The 24,839-nt window shown below is 39.1% G+C and overlaps 1 protein-coding gene across 2 annotated transcripts in view; it reads left to right on the top strand.

Annotated features, from left to right (window-relative positions):
• Positions 1-24,839, top strand: part of RPS6KC1 (ribosomal protein S6 kinase C1) — a 98,182-nt gene that overhangs the window by 46,474 nt on the left and 26,869 nt on the right. The window contains exons 9-13 of one of the 2 annotated variants that reach the window (XM_083349501.1): positions 2,395-2,487; positions 12,206-12,253; positions 13,879-14,011; positions 21,321-22,850; positions 23,122-23,211. In XM_083349501.1, the coding sequence (XP_083205627.1) occupies positions 2,395-2,487; positions 12,206-12,253; positions 13,879-14,011; positions 21,321-22,850; positions 23,122-23,211 (1,894 nt within the window). The remainder of the gene's footprint in view (positions 1-2,394; positions 2,488-12,205; positions 12,254-13,878; positions 14,012-21,320; positions 22,851-23,121; positions 23,212-24,839) is intronic. The other variant, XM_083349502.1, reaches the window with a different exon arrangement.

Here is a 24,839-nt window from a genome sequence, read left to right as displayed (position 1 = left end):
GCAAATTTGCGTAATTACCAGAGGTAATCTGTCTATTTTGTCACTACTATGTGTGACCTGAAGGAGATTCCACCTATTTATGCAGAATTGTGTAGTGAAAGAATCCAGGATATAAAAAGGATGGATGTGAGAGGCCCAGGCTCAAATAATAATTTTGGTGTAGATCCTAGCTTCAGCCTTGCATTTTCAAAATCCAGTTTTCCCAGTATCCCTTTTTGCATACTCTGGGATAAATTGAACCAAGTGCAAGCTGGAATAAAGTGGAAAAGGTACGTGTTTGAAATTTACCAAAAGCAATCTATAGCAAATTTGGGGCATTCTTATTCCCAATACTACATAGGTTAGTTTTGGCAATCCAGCCAGAGTGGAACAAACTTCTTGCAGTGCCTATCAGTGTTTATTAAGTGAAAAAGTTAGGGAAAAAAAGAGAAAACTATAGCAGTGTTTTTCTGTCTTTTAAAACATCTCAAGTCCTAGCCATTACTGCTGTATAACAGGATGGAATAAGGAAAACTAGTGGAGAAGTAACCTTTTTTTCTTCTAATTCTTTCAGTAATTCTACCTGGGTAATAAAATAGGCTAAAGGCCTATATTCATTCATTCCATTCCATTCCATTCCATTCCATTCCATTCCATTCTTACCCCCCTCCCCTCGAAGTTGCTCCTGAAGATTTGTGAAAATGTTAAGATTTCATCAAGCTATTTCTTCTTCTTTTAACTCGCAGACTAATATAGTTCAGCCTTTAGACTGTCCTCCATATAAGAATTCATACTTTGCTTTTAAGCTGCCATATCAGAAGGAATGTTGCTATTGTAATTAATTTCATATTTACAGGCAGCCTTACTTTATATTAGTTTTCTTCATCCAGATTTTACCTCATTTTCTCATGAAATATAATGCTGTGTTCAGAATGGCTTGTGATAGTAGGACAAAAATAGAGTAATTTAAGTATGAAAAACATCAAACCTAGGTTTTCTCTGATAATTGCCCTGAATTAGAAAATACTTGTAAAGCATATTATCTGCCTTAAACATAATTTTAAGAATTGTAAACAGTTCTATATTAGATTAGATTAGATTAGATTAGATTTATTGAATTTATATGCCGCCCTTCTCCCTAAGGACTCAGGGCGGCTCACAACAAAAAAATTAAGAAACATGGAATACAAAATTTAAAAAAGAATTAAACAATAAATGTAATAGATACATGACAATTTGGCTCAATAAAAGCCAAATTTAAAAAACATAATCAGTCCAGACCTGCTTGTTGGAATAACCAAGTCTTCAGGTCACGGCGGAAAGACCGAAGGTCAGGGGCCGTCCGCAGCTCCAGAGGCAGTTCATTCCAGAGGGTCGGCGCGCCCACAGAGAAGGCTCTTCCCCTGGGGGTTGCCAGACGGCATTGCCTGGCCGACGGTACCCTGAGGAGGCCGACTCTGTGGGAGCGAACCGGGTGATGGGAGGTTGCAAATTAATAACAGAGTTCTGCTATACAAAATAAAATAACACAAGTCTTTCTGTGATTTCACTGGAGAAGTTCCCTAGTGTGTTCCCTCAATACTATACCTAGATTTAGGACACGTAATAAACTCTTGCGACTTAATGAGAGTCTGCAAATTCTTGCCTACAGAAGTTAACTGGAAACTGGTTAACTTATGTAGAGGACCGAGATGGCAGAACCCGGAAGTGCAAAGTGGCCTATTCCATTTCAGATTGCAGTTTTGAGTGGCATGTATTGCCATCAGGTTGGTGATTATAAAGATGATAGGCAACTGAAGATGACAAGGAGAATGAATGCTTCCATGTAGACGAGGAAAATGATTAATATTCAGTTGTGTGTCTTTATTTATGGGTCATTTGTTGTATTCTTAGTGTAATACATTCCTTGAAATTCTGTAGTAATCTCATCAAGGTTGAAAACTTTTTAAAAAAATAAATTTATTCATTTAGCAACAAAACGTATTTGTCCTCAAGCTTTCTTTCAAGTGAAGGCATCGCACACAATATTATTTATGAATATGCTTTATTTTATGGCTCCATTTCTGTTCCTTTATAATTTGAGTAATTAATGTGTATGAATAAGGTCTCCAGCATTGTACCCAAGTTTTCCTGCTTGCATAAAGTACTAGGGAACTCTGTGAATTGTGAATATTTAAAAAACATTAATATTCCTTTTTACCCTATATGCATTTTCATCTCTTTGCAAATTATTTACTATCAACTTATTTTTTTCCCCCTCTTTGCATTAAGGACAAACAGAAAACTTCTTTCATCTGCCTTCCCTCTGATTTATGATAAATTTAGTTTCCTTCAGCCTGGCATTTTGCTTCAGCAGGCAACCTTCCTTCAAGTACCACCCTGATTGATGTTGTAATCTTTGATATCTTCCATTAGCCTCCAGGATCACTAAGTTCAAGGCCTTCTTGGAACCTAAGGAGCCCTGCCGAGGAACTGAAGGCCTTTCGAGTCCTTGGGGTGATTGACAAGGTAATTCTTCAGTGTCTCTTCAAGAGTTCAGTCATAAATCGACTGCATGCTGACATTCTGTCTTTGAAGCTGCTGTTCTTAAGGATATGAAACAAAGGAGGAAAATGACTCTGAATGCATCTGCACTTTAAAATAACAAAAGTAGAAGGAAAAGGAAGGCTTTTATCTAAGCAATTCATGTAAGGTCATGCAAAATATATTTGAGTAAAAGAATTATGTTTGGTTCCATTCTGTGAGAAGGGCCTTGTTTTTTTTAAAAAAAGAATTGCTCTGCGCGCTTTCAGAAAGTTGCCAAGATGGTACCAGGGGACAAACAACTTTGAAACTTGGCAAATTCGACAGCCATAACTCAAAAACTGAGTTCAAATACCAGCAAAGTTTTTCTTCAGCATTGTTTATTACATTTTTGTTAGAGCCAATTATTTATTCTTTTTTCTAGATCTGCTGGTTCTTCTTTCCTCAAATCTCCCAGTGATACAAATAATGAATGAGATTTGGCTAACTGAAATACCTAAAATAAAGCTGCTATGAGTTTGGTCTAGTGCAGGGGTACCTCAGCTCTTTTATGACTCATGGACTTCAACTGCCAGAATTCCTGAGTCAGCTGACTCAGGAATTCTGGCAGTTGAAGTCCATGAGTCATAAAAGAGCCGAGGTTGCCTACCCGTGGTCTAGTGGTTAAAGCACCAGGTTAGAAACCAGCAGACTGTGAGACTTGTCTTTGACATGAAAGCCACGAAAGCCACCTGGGTGACTTTGGGCCAGTCATTTTCTTTCAGCCTATGAAACAACCACCACAGTCACCATCTTGGCTTATTTATAAAAATAATAAAGGCAAGATATGAAAGTCTAAAAATGGTTGTTGATGTTTAATGATGCTAGATATTGTATTATCAAATGAAACTGGGTTAATAGGTTATAAAGAAAGATACTGATGGCAAATAGTTGGTATAGCCAACATTTTGAGCTAAATGTTGAAAATCCTTGGTTCCAGTGTCAATTCATTCAAAGCTTTTATTAGTATTTGATAGACAATTAGACCTTAGGATTGTTTGAATTCTTGAAATAGATTTGCAAAATTCCTAGGACAAATATAAACAACAACAACAACAACAACAATAATAATAGGTTGGAAGGGACCTTGGAGGTCATCTAGTCCAACCCTGAAGCAGCTACAAGGACTTTAAAGTTTTTTTTGATGATGATGATAATGATGATGATGATGGAAGGGACCTTGGAGATCATCTAGACTAACCCTCTCCTCAGACAGGAAACCCTATACCATTTCAGACAAATGGCTATCCAGGCTCTTCTTAAAAACTTCCATTCACTGCTTCTGGAGGCAGGTTGTTCCACTGGTTAATTGTTCTAACTGTCAGGAAGTTTCTCCTTAGTTCTAGGTTGCTTCTCTCCTTGATTAGTTTCCATCTGTTGCTTCTTGTCCTGCCTTCAAGTGCTTTGGAAATAGCTTGACTCCCTCTTCTTTGTGGCACTTAGATATTGGAACACTGCTATCATGTCACCCCTAGTCCTTCTCTTCATTAAACTAGACATACCCAATTCCAGCAACCGTTCCTTATATGTTTTAGCCTCCAGTCGTCTAATCATATGGAAGATACTATAGCAATATTAAAGTATAGAAAACCAAGGAATAAATATACAATGTTTATGTGTTCCTATGATTTTCCGTGAGTTCCTTGAGAGAGTTAAAATGCCTTTTAAAGGCTGTTGTAGAAAAATATATTTAGTTGGATACTAAACATTGTTAGTCTTCTTAAAAATATACGTCCCATGGTATGTGAACTAGTATCAGAGACTAAATTCTAGTGGAAGCTGAAGTTGGTACACATTTGCTAGAAGTGAGAAGTGAGCAGGATGGATTAGAGTGACTAGGATAGAACCAACCACTTTACAGTATATTTGTTTTTTTCTTGTTAAAGTGAAAAAATAAAAATGCAGCAGGCCTATGGGATTTTGGCTGACTCAAGGTAATCCTTGTAGCAAATGGGCTAATCAAATCAGGAATGGCCAATTGGTTACTGAAGGTGAACCAGTTTAATCTAAACTGTAGCAAATTTATTATATTATAATCTATATGTGGCAAATAGGAAGGGCTTTCCAGTTTGGGTATGTATGTGGATCTGAGAGAGTAAGTCTGCCTTTTATGTTAAAACTGGTTTTAGATTTATGACGGTGGCCATAATGTCCATGAAAAGAATGATTTGTGTGGCAACAATTTATATATAGCCAAGTGTCTGGGGGAATAAGATGTCCCTCAGAATAAATGGATACATACCTCTACTATTGTTTATATTACATTTCTGCACTGTTATCCTTGTGATTAATTATCATATTAATCAATCATTGTCTATAGGCCAGTAGCACTCAACCTTTTGTGGGGCCTTGAGCTGTACCTGACCACTGAATAGCATGCAAGGGCTATAGTCCAAAACTGGCACCACCAGGGTTGGTGGAGGCAGGAGAAAAGTGAGGTTTGATTTTAATATTGTATACGAAATATGTTTAGTATGATCACTTGTTATAAATATAGCAATTTCCCCTTTCTTCTGTTATAGTCATTTTACAATTTGATAGAAATCTCTGGATCAGTGTTTCTCAACCTTGGCAATGTGAAGATGTGTGAACCTTAACAATTAGTGATTAGGGAATTCTGGGAGTTGAAGGTCACACTGCTTCAAGCTGCCAAGGTTGAGAAATGCTGGTCCAGAGTGGAAGTTGCACTAGGTTTGCACCTTTGTTACAGGTGGTTTAGAACCCCAGAATCTAGACTGTTTAAAAAATTAAAATAGCTGAAGCCATTATGTCCAATTAAGACATCCTTTAAAACATAAAGATGGAATTGTGCTCATTTTTAAAAATCTTAATAAGGTCCCATGACTTAGTAACAAGGGCTTACACTTGTATTTAGAATTTCTTTCACTAAGAATTGGATAAAGCTCACCCAGTGCTGTAAAGCTTGTCAATGCAATAGCTGAAAAGCAGTTAACAAGCAACTTCCAAAGTGATTAGAAAAGGACGTAGGCAAACTCAGTATCCTTTTGAAGGTACCAATTGTAGTTTGAGCAAGATTTTCATTTTCTCATCTCCTAGAGTGCTAAACTCACCAGACACCACCGTGTTGCGGTCTCCTCGTGACAATTAATTGTATGGAGCACTTGTGGATAATCTCAGGTCCTCTCCTTGTCTGGAGAGGCTTTACAGAGAGTCTATTGGCTCTTCATTCTGGTGTGTTCATTGGGGCCATCTTCAGTTTGCCATTTTTTCCACAACTTTTCAAGTTCCTCACCATCCTGTGGAAAGAAAAAGAAGCCATCCCCCCCCCAAAAAAATCAGTCTGTTGTTTAAGTAGCAACTTTTCTTTCCTAGCCAGGAGCCTGTTCTTCCTAGCCAAATGCAACACTGATAATTTAAAACTAAAAAGAACCTTTCCATAATTTGAAAGAGGAATTGGAAAAAGTTATCTTCTGGGAAAAAAACAAGGAAACAACACAGGGTAGTGTGGTGAGATGATAAAGCAGTTGCCCCAATTAGTAGGCCCGTTCAGTTTACTTTAACAACCTGTGGAGATGGAAGCTTTTATTCTAGATTCTTAATTCATCCAGTTATGTCCTTGTGACCTTGGCAAGGAGTTGAATAAGGTGACTAATGGCTCGCCATATTCTTTGCTTCTGGTGGCTTGCCTGTTGCCTGCCTCTGGGCCTATGGCTCCCCTTCTGCCAACTTCTGTATTCCTTCGGCCTCTAATCTTGGCACTTTGATGCATATGTTCTGAAGGTGGCCACCATGACTTGGGGTGGCAGCAGATGGTAACCCTTCAGGCTTCCACCAGCTATGCGGGTGTTAAGTTGGAAACTTTGCTTTTGATGAAGAGTCAGCAGTGCATATGAAAGAGCTCTTGCTGCAGAAGTATCTTTTAATTAAAAAATTAGCATACTGAAACAGTTGCTAATGTTTATGTGTTTAAAGGCATCTAAAACCAACTATTTTCTTTAGGCTAAAGATTGATTATTTACCAACATTTTGCTCCCCTATTTTTTCTTTTTCCCCCAGTGCATTTATTTATAAACATTTTTTTTTCTTTATAGCAGATTGAACTGCTGGATCCCAATCAAAACACTCAAAAATTTATGTGTAATTTTGTGAAGTGGGATAAAAGTAATGTTGACTTCACCTCTCCCCACATAAGCCCTATGTAGGGAAACAAGGTTGCAATCTGTGTAATACTTAACTGACAACAAATTCAGTGGGAATAACTGTGGCGTAAACTACTATGTAACTGCACATTTGTGTTTCCTATTAGCATGTATCTTTGCTCATCAGGACTAGAATCACAGTATGTTTAAGTTTTGAAATTCAGAAACTAAAGAACTCTTCATCTTTTTGGAGCCTTCCCTTCTTTTAAACTTACTCAGTGCTCTCATATATTCTGTTCCATATATATAGCAATTTGTCCTAATTTACATACATTTTTGTACCTTTAATATGGCTCTTGGAAACTGAAAGTACTGTCAAAGCACAAAGACTCCTTTGAAGGGGCTTATGTGGTGTTTCTAGTTGTTTAAAAAAACATGATCTGCATATTTGTCTTTAATGCATTTTTCAGGCATTTGCTGTCATTATTTTGAAAAATAGTAGACAGGTACTACTTTGGCTTTAATATCATTTAAAATGAGCTAGAGGAAACTGGACCCATTTGGACCCATTTGCTTTGCATTTTAAAAAAAATATCAGACGGGTTGTAGCATCTTCATTTAAAAGAATCTGTTATTTTATAATGTGAAAGATGTTTGCCCAAGATTGTGGAGAGTTACTCACAGAAAGAGTAGGCATTAATAGAACGGATGGACAAATTGTTTGTCCTGATGTAAAGAAACTTCCTCTGTCATTATTTTGATACATGTAGCACTATAATAGATAAAGAATCTGTGCCATCCAGATGTTGTAAGTCTGTAGTTACTTTGGTTGTGCATGCTGGGTGGATGGATGGGAATTCAGAGTGCAAAATCTTGGGGGTAGGGGGAGAGCTACAGATTTTCCACTGCTGGAATATGTGTGAAGACACCTAATAATACATGTAAAAATATGTTTTACACTTCTTTGGTAAAGAGTGTATTCATTCATTAAAAAATGAAATAAGGAAAAGATGAGCAATCTACTCAGTTCACTTTTTCTCATTTGCTTTCTCTCACAAGGGCATCTTGTTGGCATCCTATTTTTTTACAACGTGGCATCAACTGTCACAGAGAAATTGTATCAAACCATAGATTGGCAAACCTACCATAAAGGGTAATTCCACATTTGACGAGAATAGAAGTGTGAGCTACACTCAAGGTTATTCATAGAGATTCTGAAGCAACTAAGAAAAATTATCCTGATATACGGTAGTTTATGATCTGTTTGTGAGTGATTCTTGCTTAGACAACATATTCAATTAAAGCTTTGCTGCACAGTAGGTAACTGTAGATAAACAAATATGTGGAATTAAAAGAAGCTTTCTTTTAATTGTAACCATCCCAATAACAATATGCTTATCAAAGGTAATTATTTCATATTGGCTTGGTTATAGCAGTTGTTTTATCCTGAAATGAAAGTTTGCGTTGGGTGCTTTTGATTGGGAAGACGGTCATATCAAATTAGTTCAAATTAGATTTTTGTCTTTAGAAAGGTGATCAAAGCCATGAGCAGTGTTATTAAATTGTGTGTTCTACCCTATAAATGATCCAGCCCTCTTGAGGGTTAAAGAAGTGATTATTCTGTCCTTTATGCTGATGGCTTCACTACCGATTAGCCTAGTGTTGGTTTTTTTGTTTTGTTTAAATGCTTGGCTCCTTGTGATCTTTTGTGTATGCAATGATAATATTAATGCAGAGTCGTAAGCCCATTCATTAAGAAATGACTCTAAAATGAGGTTGCTTCGTGTAAATTTGGAGAGCTGCAGATGCTGTGTACAGACGTTTCTTCATGCTATTAGCCTTATGGCTAATAATTTCCAAGTGGCTAAAGCTCTTGTTAGCAAGAGTGCTGGGGTGTTAAGAATGACTCTATAAATAACTTTAAGAAGGGAAGTTGAAGGTGCTTCTTTTTAAAGACTATTGTTAACTAAATATTATTGCCAAACAGATGGAAAGCATTCACCAGCCTGATGTTTTTACTCTAATTATATTATCTCCAGTCCTGTACGGCTCAGTTGAAGAGGTGTATCCAGGGGCCAATTTATAATCATTTAACCAACACCTGTTTGGGAAAAATTGACAGTCAAAGGGCACATTAAAAAAAAATCACATATGTTCTTGTATTTACTACCTCAATGTGAATGTTAGCTAGCTGCAAATAAACTTGGTTGAAAAGACAAAGTCCCTAGAAAAATTGACACATCATTTTTAACCATTTTTATCTATTTTAATTTGGCATGTCTTCCACCCCACATGTCTTGTGGCTAAAGCGGGAATCTACAACTCAGTTGTCTTCTTATGATTTATCCCATCAGTTCCTAGTCCATTTTTAAATTGCCCTTATATACTTGATGGACATTTCCCAACTTATGACATAACACATGTTTGAAGCATGCTTATGGACATGCTTAAATTCTTATTTATATAGGCAGCATTATTACTGAAATATTTCTTAATTCTCTCTCTATATATATGTGTGTTTCCACACACGTGTGTGCATTTCTCACCTGTGTATGTATACATATATTGGTTTGAAGATCAGATAAGCCTTTACCACCCTACTAAGTGTGAATACACAAGAGCTGCTCTGTAAGTGAGATGGGCTGTTTACTCAGAAAATACAAGCCCAGGTGAGATTTTGTCAGTCCTTGGTCCTGTTCCACACTATGTTTCACCTCTGAACTAGTCAAACATCCTTAGCCATGTTTTGGCAACAGACTGTAACCAGATCAGAAATCACTTCTTTATTGGCCACACCGAGGTAGTACTGTTAGGGGTACTGTACTTCCTGGAGCAGCGTGATAGGCTCTTCTCTATTGGCTACACAGAGGCAGCACTAGGAGCAGCTTGGTCATGGTAGCCAATCAGGGTTTTGAAAGAAATTAGGGATACAAGATCTGGGCTGCAAAACTCTAATGCAGTATTTACTGTACTATATTTCTTTACTGCCACCTAGTGGTTGAATGGATTTTTGCAGATCATATATATTAACCTTTAGAGATTAATTGTGGGCCGCCAGGTATCAGAGGGAATTCTGTAATCAAATAGCTAGCTCTGGTTTGGGTTATATTCAATCCCTTGGAACTAGTTGAGTGGGTTAATATATTCCTTTTTGGTGTTCCTGCAACACATAACCAACCACTCTTATTGATCCAATAAAATATGTTGTGGGAGCAGAATCAAGACAAGAAGCTAACTGGGTGACCTTTGGTTAGTCACTTTTTCCCAACTCCAAAACTGGCAGCTGCAGAACAGACCCTTTTGTGTTGTGCATTGATGGCTTCACTGTGTGAACTAGGCAAGTGCAGCACAAAAAGTGTATCCCACAATTAAGCAGGGCAAATGCTCAAAAGAAAAACAATGCTGGCTTACTTGCCAAAATAACTCTAGGTGGTGTTTAAAGATAAAATAACAATTTAAAATAGCAAATATAAACCATCCACTCTGGGAAGCAATAATGCAAACGATACACATCAGCAGGGTTATAAATCGTCTTCATACGGGGATTGTTGATAAAAGCTAGATCTTAATAGCTTTTCTAAATGTCCACATGGTCAGAACCATAAGGACTTTGGGGGTGGGGGGAATGTTGTTCTAGAGGACAAGAATAGCCTCAGGAAAAGCCCATTTCCAAGGTCCTGCAAGATGGCATTGCTTTGCTCATGTGATTGGAGCATGATGATCCTGCCAGTAGACAGCAAAAACAATCATAGTCCTGCTAGTATCTAGGCCCCAAGATGGGAAGAGGTCTTTAGGGACAGTGTTCCTCAACCTTAGCAACTTTCAGATATATAGACCTCAACTTGCCGAATTCCCAGTCACCAACGCTTAGAATGAAGTTCACACATCTGAAAGTTGCCAAGTTTGAAAAATACTCCTCTAGGAGATAACCAATGCATTGAATTACATCTGAAACCCAACTAGTAGCTAGTACAGCTCATGCAGTAAAGGGATCAGATGAATGAAATGAGATATACCCATGTAAGTACTTGCCTTTTGCATTCAGGACTATTTAAAGCAGGTGTGTGCAACCCCATGGCCCATGGTCTGCCTGTGGCCCTGGATAGCTAGTAATGCAGCCCCACAAGGTTGTAAAGATTGCAGCTATATTATATATTTTATATATAGCCCAAGACAATTCATCTTCACTCAGTTCAGTGCAGGCAAGCCAAAAGGTTGGACACCCATGTTTAAAGCTTCCGCATGGTCTTACAGGGGAGCCCCATGTAAAGCATATTGCATGTAGTAGCTCAAATGAAAGCTATCTAAAGTGCAAATTGACCATGAATAAAAAGGTAAAAGGTAAAGGTTCCCCCGCACATGCGTGCTAGCCGTTTCCGACTCTAGGGGCCGGTGCTCATCTCCGTTTCAAAGCCGAAGAGCCAGTGCTTGTCCAAGGACGTCTCTGTGGTCATGTGGCCAGCATGACTAGACGCCAAAGGCGCACGGAGTGCTGTTACCTTTCCACCGTAGTGGTCCCTATTTTTCTACTTGCATTTTTACGTGCTTTCGAACTGCTAGGTTGGCAGAAGCTGGGACGAGTAACAGACGCTCACTCTGTTACGCGGCACTCGGGATTCGACCCGCCAAACTGCCGACCTTCTGATCGATAAGCTCAGCGTCCTAACCCACTGAGCCACCGCGTCCCTACTGACCATGAATAGGTCTTCCCAAATGATAAGCAAGCATAAATGTAGCAGACATATCTGCAAAAAACCTTGGAGGCTTCCACTTGCTCACTGTTTTTCTAAGAATGAGTCTGAAGTCTATTCCTCCTCAGCCAGACTCCATTAGATTCCAGGCACTGGGACAGGATTTTGACTAACAAGCATGGTTAGTTCTTGACCATGAATCAATCCAAGCTGTTCTAGAGACAAGTAAGTTGACAGTTCTCACTGCATCTTGTTTACATTCAGTATAAGAAACTTCAGTGCTGTTTGCTGTGCCTTACAGAACAGTACATGCAACTTAAGTTCTGCTGCGGTATGTTTGCTGGATCCAAAAACAGGAATAGCAAACATTTGGGGCTTTCATGCATTTTTTTAAAAAATCAACTATGCTTACGAGATTTGTCAGTGAACTGTTCTTGGAACTGCATAAATTTGCAGATGAAAATAATTTTGAAAGTAAAAAAAAAACTTTATTATTTTCATGTCACCTTTTTGTTTTTCAATAATGTAGCAAACCTGCTATTGTGTGAGATTACAAGGATGGCCATGCCCTTTTCTGCCTGCCATTTTTAATGCCTATAAGTATTTCATTTAAAATAATTAATTGCTTAAAATATGCTTCTGCTAATTATAGATTTTAATTGACACTTACTGATTTTAAATAATCTGTCTACTTGATTTATTTATTAAGTATTGCAGCTATCATATCTTAAAAAAAAGAAATTAATTGATATGTGTATTCCGCCTGTTGGGTCCATCTTAGAGACTTATATTTCTGATCATTAGAGAGGAAATATTAATATTGATAACTGAAAAATTCTGACAGATTGGATTAATTTCAGTTCTTCCATTTAGGTTTTGCTTGTAATGGATACTAGGACACAACAGACATATATACTGAAGGTAAGTCATTATTTTTCCTAAATCATTCACTTTGCCAATGGTGACTTGTTTCCCACTGCTTACAGTTTAGTCCAGAAAATCCAGAATGCAGAATGTCATCAGTCAGGTTTGTGGAGTTTGTTTTTCATCTGTTAATCTTCAGTGGCAAGCTACAGAACTAATAAATGGCTTCTGCTGTTAGCAACACTTATTTCTGCTTTGACCATCAAAGGAAAGGGAATTGTTACAGTCAGTGTCCCATGGCATAGTTTGCATTTTCTTCACTGAAGTATTTAGGTCAGTTCAATAGCGGAAGTAGTAAATATTGATATTAAAGTAATGCTTCACTCTCTCCCAGCACTTGTACTGCTTAGTTTGCCACTATTCATGTTTATGCTGAATGGAAGAGAATAATTCAGGGGCCACTACTGTACTTATTTATTCGGTTTTGTATATAGCTGTTGTTTCCCTTTGTTTCCCTAGCCCACCTTTTTTTGCTTGTGTGATTCAGTTTTGCTAAATCTGAATCTTTCTTAGTATTCCTCACTGTTGGCCATGTTGGCTGAGATTACTACAAGTTGTGGGGACTACAATATCTGGGAGATCACTCCCCATCTATAGGATACTCCACAAAGCTTTCCCCTTCCTGATGCCTTTGCCAAAACCTTGGGGCCTCCACTGCTTTAGAGTTTTCTATTACTATTCATCTAATATTTTTCCACTTGAAGAAGCCTTTGTTTAATTTGCAAATTTGGAAGCAGCATGAAGATGACAAGGCCAGCCACAAACAATGTATGAGATGAGAGAATGACAATCCCGCGTCTCTTTCTCCATTTCCTAATATCATCTAATAAAGCTGAATGAGCACGGTTAGGTCACTAAACAAAGCGGCGGGTTAGCTGGAACATTTGCATAGTAGTAATGCATATTTTTTGTTTTATTGCATTGTTTTATTACATTCCTCCTCTTGACATTGCCAAGAGATGAAGAGAATCAGGGCTGGGTTTTTTTTTCTCCCCCCCCCCAGCAATAGCCGGAGGTCATGTGAAAACTAATTGTGACTAATTCAACCACATTTTATTTATCAGGAGTGCTTTTTTCATAAGTTTTTTTTTCCTTTTTCTATGTGCCATCTTTAAAAATCTATAACACCTTCAGGGAACAAATCACATTACCAGTCTATCTTCCCTTTGACCCAATGGAAATGTATGCATACCCGACTCTTATCAAATTGAAGGTGGGGCAAGACTTGCCTTTTGACTGTGAATGGATTTAACAGTTTGCTTTGATCCTTAAAGCTCAGCCCCTGCCCTCCCTGCCTCTCCCCCCAAGAGATATCTGGGGGAAAAAAGGTCATAGAGAAATAACTGAGTGTCATTCTGATGACTTGGTTTGTGAGAGATTCTAATGAAAACATTGACCCATGTAATTGATTTTAATGGCAGCTTTGTGCCATCTTCTGTTCTCTGGATGTGCGCCAGATGCCATCAGCAGGGCCTCAGGGGACTGAGGGGCACAGAGCAGCAGATGAGTGGTTTCTCTGAAGCCTGGAGTAACTTGGATAGATTAGTTTGGTTGATAAGCACAGAGCGCAGCACGCTCCAAAGGCAACTGAGGGTACAACTGACCTTTCTGTTCTCTGTCAGGGTCTAAGAAAAAGTAGCGAATGCAGCAGGAAGAGAAAGACCATCATCCCCCGCAGTGTGCCCAACATGGTGGCTTTGCACAAGTACATCATCTCAGAGGAATCGGTCTTCCTTGTGCTGCACCACGCAAAAGGTTAGTCTGTGGATTCAGATGAGCCGTGGGAAGGGGGGAGACGGTAGGGGAGAGAGAAGGCCTCTGCTTCTTCAAGGGATGCCATCAAGATGCTAGAAGTCTTCTGAACCAAAGTTTTGGGGATTACCTTGAACACTGCGGCAAAGGGTGCTGAGGCATACATGCTCTTTGTTATGTTACATTATTGGTTTTTTTTATATAATTTACATCCCATTAAAGTTCTTGTAGCTCCACTGTTCAGCAGAGCAGCTGCTTTCCCCTTGGGATCTAAAGCTTTCAGGTTAAGCAGACCAAACTCTTCCTTAAGGTGCTTTCTGAGTAAAACAGTGAGGTAAATATTTATCCCCTGCAGCGATAGGCGGATCTGTTTATTCTGTTTGCGAATCCTTTCTGCTTCAACTAACAATTCCATACGATGCTCTTAGAACAAGTGATAACTGTAGAGAAATTGTCTTTAAAAAGGAGCCTTTATCTGGCTGAGAGTCTTGGTTGTTGCTGCAGCGGTCCTGATCCAGATGGTGAAGGATGTTTGTGTGGCTTCTGTACGTGTCAGGCAGAAACTCCACTGCTGTCTGTGAATGCATATTGCCAAATCCATAGATCCAGGCTGTACAGAAGGGGCAGGAATGGTTTCCTCTAAGGTGCTGTTTTCTTCAGTGAGACCTATGGGTCACACATCTACATTGCAAGCATGTTCAAAGAGTTGGAAATTCTATTGTGGAGCTTCAGACTAACCAAATCAGGTTTCGGTGAACCAGAATCATTTCTCAAGAAAAGGTGAGAAGCTCTCCAGGTCTTGCTTGCGCTGAAGTAAACAATATGAATTAAAGAGAGAAGCATATTCATTGTCACCGATTCCTTTTTGATGCCCCCACCCCCAATGGATGCTGCTGGTTTATTTTTTTAATAAAACAATTGTTATTTTGTAAGAATAACCTGCCTAGCTGGGCTCAGTGAGAATATTACGACAAATCCCTTGGCCTAGGCCAGGGGTCGGCAACCTCGGCTCTTTTATGACTCGTGGACTTCAACTCCCAGAATTCCTGAGCCAGCATAGCTGGCTCAGGAATTCTGGGAGTTGAAGTCCACGAGTCATAAAAGAGCCGAGGTTGCCGACCCCTGGCCTAGGCCCTAGGTCATATAAACATGATTTACCTATAGTCAAAAAACCCAAAACATAACATGTTTTTTTTAACAGTCACATGTTAAAAAAATCAACGTGAATGGAGTTAAGCCTACTGTTGGCTAGTAACAGCTTCAGGACTGATCTCCAGTGCTATTTCTAACTTTGAGAACTATGTTTACACGATACAGTTGACTCACGCAAGTAGCCACCTAATGTAAATACAGTGGTGAATTGGTGGCAGATGCTCAGAATCTAACAGGCCTCCAGTTATCTCAGAGGTTTTTGAGAGGCTGCCTTTTATTTTTAAAAATGCCTTTGTTTAACAACCATAGTGGCCCAGTTAGGATGTGCATTGGAACCTGCCTGTTTCTTTAGCATTAGCATGCAGTAATGTGACGCCTCATGTTACTTATGTCACTGCAACTAAAGCCAATATTTAAATGTTTAAGGTACCATCTTACCATGGTGAGCTTTACCTCCACACTTATTTAAGCTCCAGTTACATGTCAAACAACTATAGATTAATTCTTTCTACTTTCATGCATCCCTCAGTCTTCCCACAATTGCCGAATGTATCCGTTCAGTCTAAATATTAAGTTGGATTTCTAGGATCTAAAAGGTTAACAGTGCCATTGAAAAGTAATGAAAAGTTTTCCTCTTTTTCCAAGCATTAGCGCTGAATCCAGTACAAGCTTCCTCCACATTACAGTGTAGTAAATAGTTTGTTAAAGGTGAGAACATTCATAAAGCATCTGTTAGTTTTGTCACAAAGCACTTGGCAAGACATTTTGAAGCTTCACTACTACTTAGTGGCATCAGTGCCAGAAATGGTAAAAACAGATGCTTCAAAGAGAGTCTTGAGGGACATTGAGGGAAGATTTTGATGGAGATCAAACTTAAACTTGAATGGCTGCTGGGAAGTGTCACCTCTTTTTCAGCATAAATGTGTTAAAATTCATATTCATCTGGAACGTGCACAAGAAACTTCAAAATGATGATGTTTCCCGTTAATGAACACTAACTCTATAGCAGGCAATGTTTAGTAGCCCTCCTCCCTGAACCCTAATGGTCATATGTTGCCCTAAGAACAGAAAACAGAGAACTATTCCCTATTTTAATTTTGTCAATGCTGTAACTGATGAGTATTTAAATTCTGAGTCAGGAAGGGTAGCCCAACTTCTTTTTTTTGGTTCCCAGAAGGCACCTCTGTTTATGTTACTTAAACATGGCAGCAAGGTCATTTTAACATAAACAGTACAGTAAGGATGTTAAACTTCCACATAGGCTTCACACAGCTGTTCTATCAAAAAGCAGCCACCAATAGTACTACCTTCAAATTTCCTCATAGTCATTAAAAAGTGCTTTGTCATTCCCCTGTTCTTGTAACCTACAGTGCCCCAAAAAGTTTGCTCACTTTCCCAACCCCAGAATAGTTGAAGCAATCGTTGTGCAGAGTTTGCCTCCATCAGAATTTGGCCAACTTTTGTTTTGGTGTGTCAGGCTTTATATAACATGGTCTGTGTGCCAATCAGATTTCTGTTTATGTAGTGATGTTGGACATAATGGCACTGGCCTGGGCCATTCCATGTTTTTATCAATAATTTGGATGAAAGAGTTGTGATGCTTAGAAAGTTTGAAGATGACATAAGATTGGGAGGGATAGCTAATACTTTAGATCAGGTGTTGGCAAACGTTTTGTAAAGAGCCAGCTCCTGCCCCATCTCTGTAGATACAACTGGCTGGTCTTTAGGCATAGCACCATTGGATGGTTCAGGACCACCATCTGATTGGCTGCTGCTGTTTCCCAGAATGCTACACCTCTACTCCTTGGGCCTGCTCATCACCTTGGCAGTTGAGACCGAGGCTCAACCCTGGCAATTAGTTGCCCACCAATTCATCCACCCACCCACCCACCCACCCATCTTACTCATGGGTTGGAATATCCCATACTTTGCATACCTGGGACCTCATGTATTATCACAAAACAACACTAGATTAAGATCCAGGGTTTGGAGGATGAAAGTGCCAAAAAGCATCAGCCTCTGTTATTCATTTGTAAATAGAAATCAAATTGGTAATCTTCACAGATGGGTTGTGATGGTGAAATTAAATAAAGGAAACGGAGAACCACATGTTAAGAAGCATGCCTCAAATTGATTCTTGGTAGAAATTTTATTATAAAGGAATACAAATATTTGAAAGGTAAGGTTGCAGACTTATGGAAACTTCTTTGAATCAATTGATTTTCCCCTCTCCAAATATGGGTAATTTTACATGATAATGGATGGCCAATAATCAGATACATTGGCAAATGCATTTACTACTTAATCTTAGCTACAGCAGTATAAGATGAAAAAGATTATTAGTCTGTCATTTGTAAAGACTTAATGATATACCGAGATGGAAATATTGCTCCTCTGTGAACTAAATTGGACATTTGGAAAAAAAATAACATTGTTGATTCCCGCTTTCAACTTGCACAATGATTAAAAAAGATTTCTTGGCATATTTGCATTTCATTGCTATTCTGTGCACACATACATGAAAGAATAGTTAAATTTAAATGATTATTGAAATGATTATTCGTGGTTTACATCAGTGGTCCCCAACCTTTCCAGCTCTGTGTAATGACGGTGGCGGCAGTGGAGGGGGCGGGGAGGGAGGAAATGGTTTTGCTTGTGTGCCACTTGCACAACTGCAGCCTTGCGGGCTCATGCACTCACCCACTGCTTGCATGGCCTGGTTCCCAATGGGCCAAGGACTGGCACTGAGCCACAGACTGGGGACCCTTGGTTTACATCAAGGTATGTACCATATACTAGTGAAGGTTTCTTTTATTTAAAACAGACATGTCAAACACAAGGCCCGGGGGCCAGATCTGGCCCGCGAAGTGGTTTCATGTGGCCCGCGAAGCCATCCTGGAAACAGTGAGGGAAAGGCCCCCACTGCCTTGGCCCTGGCCCAGAGACCCTCCTCCTGCCAGAGACCCTCAGATCTGTCCCACTCCTGCCCAGGCCCCCATAGGCACCCTTGATGCAAACGTAGAGCTGGCCACGCCCACCCAGTAGGCCATATGCACTCTAGCCACGCCCACCCAGTAGGCCACACCCACTCTAGCTACACCCACCCAGTAGGCCATGCCCACCCTGGCCATACCCACCCGGCCCATTGAGGGCAACCGCAATGCTGATGCGGCCCTCAATGAAATTGAGTTTGACACCCCTGATTTAAAAGGTTAATGTTTGCAAATAGTTGTATGAGCACCTTCTCAAACTTTGGAGGGTGCTGGTAAAATAATGGCAAGGTTTCAGAAAGCATCTCAAACCTGGAGCTTAGAAATATACACACATACACATATACATGGGCAATACATACACATATTTGTGCTTTCTAGTCAGTGTTGACTCCTGGCAACTGCCTGGTTTAGTCCCTGAAGTTTTTCTGGCAGCATTTGCAGAAGTGGTTTGCTAAAGCCTTCTTTCTAGAGCTGAGAGAGAGAGAGAGTGACTCACCCAAGGTCACCCAGCTGACTTCATGCCTAGGGTGGGGTTAATATTCGTGATCTAGTGCAGGGGTGTCAAACTTGCAACGTCACGTGACATGTCGCAATGCATCACAACTTTTTTCCCATTGCCAGCAATGGGGTGGGCGCAGTTTTGGGCATGACGCATTTGGCCCATAGGCCAGCAGTTTGACACCCCTAATCTAGTGGTTTCTAGCCTGTTACCTTAACCACTACAGCAAAGTGATACTCAGTAGAAATACATTTATAATGATAATAATGTATCAAGCACAATCACTTTATGGGACTAAACATACTTCCCTTACCTCCAGGAACTTAAAACCTAATTTTAGGTTGGGTGGGACAGTAAAAAAGATTGCTATTTTAAAAAGGGAGTATGGAAAGAAAAGGCCAGAATAAACAACAGCTGGATAAAAACAGATGTAATTACAAGTAGAACTTTGTTATCTACTGGTGTAAGTCTCATAGCTCAGTTGTAAACAAATTTTACATTCTGATGGCCCTAGCTTTAAGCCCTAGCATTTCCAATGAAAAGCTTTAACATTTCCAGTTAAAAACTAGCAGGTAATAAGGAAAATCTGTTCTACAAAGCTAGCGAGCCAAAGCCAGCTGTAATAGATAATATTGAACTACATGACAATTAAGGCAATTTTAAGGCTCTTTTATTATTGTACCATAAGAATTCCAGAAGAGCTGGGTTTTAAAGACAACCGCCACCATTTTAGGCTCATTCTGTATGTAAAAGCAGAGTGCTACATTTTGTGGACTTTGGGTCTTATCCAGTCAGCTTTTCTTATGTCTTAGTGCTTAAAATCTATTTGATAAATATGTGTGACTGCATCTGTGAGCTGAAAGAAGTTCAGATGAAATGGAGTTCATGTCTAATTTAATGCTTTTAGCCATTTTTTAAAATCCCATTTATATCCCGCCCTTCTCTGAAGACTCAGGGCAGCTTACAATCTAAAGCACAACGTGCTTAGCAATAGCCTTCATTCTATGTATATGCCTGCTTATTAGGGCTTTCGCCCCCCCACCCCCCCCCCCGAGTGGCATTTTTACAAAGTCAGCTTATTGCCCCCAACAATCTGGGTCCTCATTTTACCTACCTCGGAAGGATGGAAGGCTGAGTCAACCTTGAGCCTGGTGGGACTCGAACCTGCACTAATTGAAGGCAGCTGGTGTTACTTAAGGAGGCATTATCCCACTGCTCCACCAAGGCTCTTATTTTTATGGGTTTTTTTTAGTTTTGTATGCTGCCCAGGATGCATTGGAGTTGGGTGGCCAATACATTTAAATACATGTTACATTTTTAATTTCAGTAATTTATGAGCAAAAAGGAAGGCTCCCATTGGCTTCCATTTTGAGTTCAAGCTCATAGTTTACTTAAAATATATGGTAGATCTAAACTGAGGCGATAGTCAGCTGATCTATGGCCTCAGGATATTGACAGGTATTTGCAGCAATGTGATTGATAAACTATATTTAGTGATCTTTATTGGTTATGGATGTTCTTCCTGCCATGGAGTGTATATATGAATGTGATACAGAGATGAGGGGATTGAAACTGGACAATGGAGGATTATTCTTCTTTTTTATGACTGGGGGAGGGCTAGAGAGAGAGAAAAAAGCAGCAAGATCCCCACAAAATTGTTATTTTTATGGGTCAGCCATCCAGTCATCCAGATGTCCAGACTGGATTTGGCATTTTTATCTACCTATCCAGTCCTTCCCAGGAGCCTGAGATAGGGAGATGTGGTTTGATGGTGTTAAAGGTATCATGCAGGATATAAGCTGTTCCAAGTAAAGCTGCCTTTTTGCAATTAACCATGGTGATTTTGTCAATGCTAATGATGTTCAAGTGGTGTTCCAGATGTTTTGAGGTTGCACCCAAAGCATTTATTACTATCGGTACTATCTTTTTTTGCCATAGTCATTCTATGTCTATTTGCAGGGTTTCTATTTTGTGATTTTCTCCACTTTTTTTCTATTCTACTGTGCTACCTCCAGGTACTGCCACATCCACTGTCCGGATCTTTTTGTCTTGTCAACAGTTGTTATGTCTGGGATGTTATGTGGTAGATGCTTGTTTTTTTAAAATTTTAAAATCTAAGATCATTTTACCTTCTTCATTTTCTATTACTTTATTATTACTATGTACACAAGAATGAAATCACAGCTGCCTAACCTTTAGCAGATGTTGGCCTTCATGTGTTGAGTTCTTCGTAAGATTTTAGGAGATTGTAATTGATCATCATAATATATATATTGGATGGACATTTTGTCAAGTCGGCAGTTTTTCTAAGTGCCCAGATTTTCTAAGATCTTGATTTGGGTATTCTGAATACTTTTCAAGCTGGTAGATGTGAAATGCATACTTTGTGTTACTTCCTGACTTTTTTTCCTGAGGTTCTTCTGTTACTTTCATTGTAAACCATTTAGAATGTTTAAATATCACTGCTGTTGCAAATGATGGATGGTATAAAAATGCAGAAATATCAGATTAATGCTATTGTAATGCTAGCACCTAATTGCATTCTGTTAGTGGATAAGAGTGGATACCATCTTCCACCAGTGTTAATACTTCTTATAATTGCACCATCTGCCATAGTTAGGCATTAATGAAATGCAACTAACTTTGGTTACTTTCTTCTTTCTTACAGGAGGCAAACTTTGGTCTTACATTAGTAAATTCTTGAACAGGAGCTGCGAAGAAAGCTTTGAAGCCCCTAAATCCAGAAAATCCAGCTGTACCAAAATACATTTGCATCAGGCAAGTCCTAGTCCTCAGGATATCAGCAGTAGCCTTGGCTCCAGAAGAAGTAATGGGGACAATGTATTAAAGGTTTTACCACTGCCGAACAGTCTCACGCCAAGTTTTCAAGACAGTAGTAGTAACCAAGAAGAAGATCAGGAAAGTTCTCCTAAATGGATTGACTCCGGATCTAGTTCAGAAGAGGAATGTACCACAAGTTATCTAACATTATGCAATGAATACAGTCAAGAAAAAATTGACCCTGGTTCATTAAATGAGGAGTCTGTCCTGAAACCAGATGATAATGTTCTCATTACCAATGAGCAAAGAGGACTCAAAGTACAAGATGAAGCTGCCTCTGGGAACTTGGAATCTGCGTTCACATGTCAGGAAATGAAAGAGTTTGCTGACGATGTGGATCCAGAAGCTGCCAGTCCTACTATGATGTCAGAATCATTAAATAAATCCAAGAACAGCCCCATGGAACTTTTCAGAATTGATAGCAAAGATAGCACCAGTGACCTTCTGGGGATTGATTTTGGAGATAAACTTCATAACTTAAAATCAGAATCTTTCAAACCGTTTTTTCCTACATTAGACCAGGATAAGAGCCTAGAAGCCATTGAAAACAGGTTAGGATTTGCATCTCAGGATACTATCAGCAGGGGTTCTAATGACTCTGTGCCTGTGATATCATTTAAGGATGTAGCCTTGGATGAGGTCGGTAGTATTGATGAAGGAAGACCTGACCTTTTGGTCAACTTGCCAGGCATTATGGAGCAAACGAAAGAGGCTTCAGTGGATAGATCAACAAAACCGATGGTACAGAATGGAGACATCTTGGAAAGTAAACTTTTGGAAACTCCTGATGTCTTGCAATTGAATAACAGTGCAGAACAAAGCAGAGTGCTTGAGCAGAAGGTAGAGCATCTGAGGGAAGAAAAATCACAAGGACTATGCAAAGACAATCAGGAAGCAGTTAGGGCATTCCATACAGCTGATACTGACTCAGTTGGTTTTGGGAACAGGGTGGCCTTTCAAGGACTTGCAGAAGCATCATCATCATTAGATATTTTCAGCATAAAGGACAATGTTAGGGTTGCCGGTGCACAAGGAGAAGTTACGGAAGACAGCTTAGATGAAGCTGTGTTGCTGTTTTCTGATCCTACTGAAGAAAACTGTCAAGAGGGAACAGTTCCCTCTTTGCCCCACAAAGCAGAAAGCCAAGAGTTGGGTGTGAGGAGCAGAGGAGAGAATGAAATACATCATTTTTTTCAGGACTTGGATGAGAGATTAGCACTAACCTCCAGATTTTGCCTCCCTGAAGGCTGTGTTCAAAGATGGGCAGCTGAAATGGTTGTAGCCCTGGATGCCTTGCATCGAGAAGGAATTGTGTGCCGCGATTTGAACCCAAACAACATCTTATTGAATGATCGAGGTCAGGAACTTTTGCAAATGCATTTCTTTTTATTCGCTGTTGCTCCCAATTAACGGAGAAGGCGTTTTATCTTGTAATTAGTATCTTCATTTCCTGTCTAGAGCTTCATTATCAGTGCAGCAAATTCACCCCCAGTAATAGCTTCTAGTACTTAATGATGCCATTATTCTTAATGATACTGTTTTTAGCTACAAAAGGAGTAATTACAGTTCACTTCTGCATAAAATGGAAGGGAAAAATGTTTTGATTTCTCCTGTCGTTTTGTTTTTAGGACACATTCAGCTAACGTATTTTAGCAGGTGGAGTGAGGTTGAAGATTCCTGTGACAACGATGCCATAGAGAGAATGTACTGTGCTCCAGGTTAGAGCAATAACCTCAAATGGTTCACTTGGAAAACAGATTAGCAGCTTTCATTTTCTCATGGAACTATCATCCCATTCCACCCTTTGTCTGTTTCTTGGGAATACAGGCTGTTCAGTATCTGCTAACATCTTTATATGCTATTTTGCAATATGATATATTAAACATATGAAGAATGGTTGTAGGAATTGGGTATGTCTAGTTTAATAAAAAGGACTACATGATAGCAGTGTTCCAATATCTCAGGGGCTGCCACAAGGAAGAGAGAGTCAATCTATTATCCAAAGCACCTGAAAGCAGGACAAGAAGCAATGGATGGAAACTAACTAACCAACCTAGAACTAAGGAGAAATTTCCTGACAGTTAGAACAATTAATCAGTGGAACGAGTTGCCCCCAGAAGTTGTGAATGCTGTAGTACTGGAATTTTTTAAGAAAAAAATTGGACAACCATTTGTCTGAAATGGTATAGGGTTTACTGCTTGAGCAGCAGGTTGGACTAGAAGATCTCCAAGGTCCCTTCCCAACTCTGTTATTCTGAATTCTCCAGCCAGCCATGCCAGTGGGGTAATTCTGGGAGTTGAAGTCTTGAATTCTTAAAGTTGCTAAGGTTGAGAAACACTGGTTTAGAAGAATTCACAAATAAATAATAAAGTTAGATGTAATAGTTATGCCTAAATATTTATGAAATCTGCTTAAGTATACAGAGTTTTTGAAACTTTTTATTGTTAAAATGAAGAAGGGTTTGTTATCATAGTTTGTAGAGGTTTTCCTTTGCAGGTACATATTATGGCATCTTCCCCAGGAAAATATTCAGTAAATTTTAATCTAACTGTGGCTATACATCTACTATGAATATAAATATTGAATGGACAAATAAAATGGGTGTCCCAGCAAGTGATGCATAGGTAGCATATTTTAATCAGCTTTAATGTTAGTGACAGCAATTAGGTTTTATATTAAGTAAAAGTGTCTGACCAGAACTGATTACAAGAAAGAGTAGATAAGGTATCCCTCAGATTGAATGTGATTCCTGGAAACTATATGTTTCAAAAAGCATACTAGTTTAATCTATAGCCCTATGATTCCTTTGTGGTCACCCAATCCAAATATGATTTAGATCCAATTCTCTTGTTTTTGAGTTTAGTTAAGGCCACTGAGATCTGCCACTTGCTTTGACTCAGCAGAGTGAATTAGTTATATAGTGATTTCACTTCTAAAGATTTCAGAAGAAATGAGGTGCAACAGATTAGCCTGGACCAAACCCAGGATAAACAGAATATAACTATAAATTATTTGGGCTTCAAAGGACTAGTGCAGTTTCTTAAAGTATTTTTATTTATGGTGATATTATGGAGGAAATCCCTGTGGTATCAAAGTCCTATTTTTGATTAAGATTCTTAATCTGTCTCTTGCATTGTACTGTTTTAGATTGTAGAAGGCAGGAAGAATCTCATACAGCTAACTGTACCTCAGTACAAAAAGCTGTCTTTTCATAGAATACTACATGAAAGGTAGATTTTTTCTTTGCATAGAGAAACTTTTTATTCCTAAAATGTCCTCAAAGCCCTGATTTTACTGAGAATAAAACTTTTTCCTGGAAGGGGTACAAGTGCCCAGTTGTGGAAT

This window comes from Vipera ursinii, assembly GCF_947247035.1.
Source record: "Vipera ursinii genome assembly, chromosome: 1".
In the NCBI taxonomy this organism is placed as follows: Eukaryota; Metazoa; Chordata; class Lepidosauria; order Squamata; family Viperidae; genus Vipera; species Vipera ursinii.
Note: the sequence above shows the minus strand (reverse complement) of the source record. Positions and strands in the feature narration are given on the sequence as shown.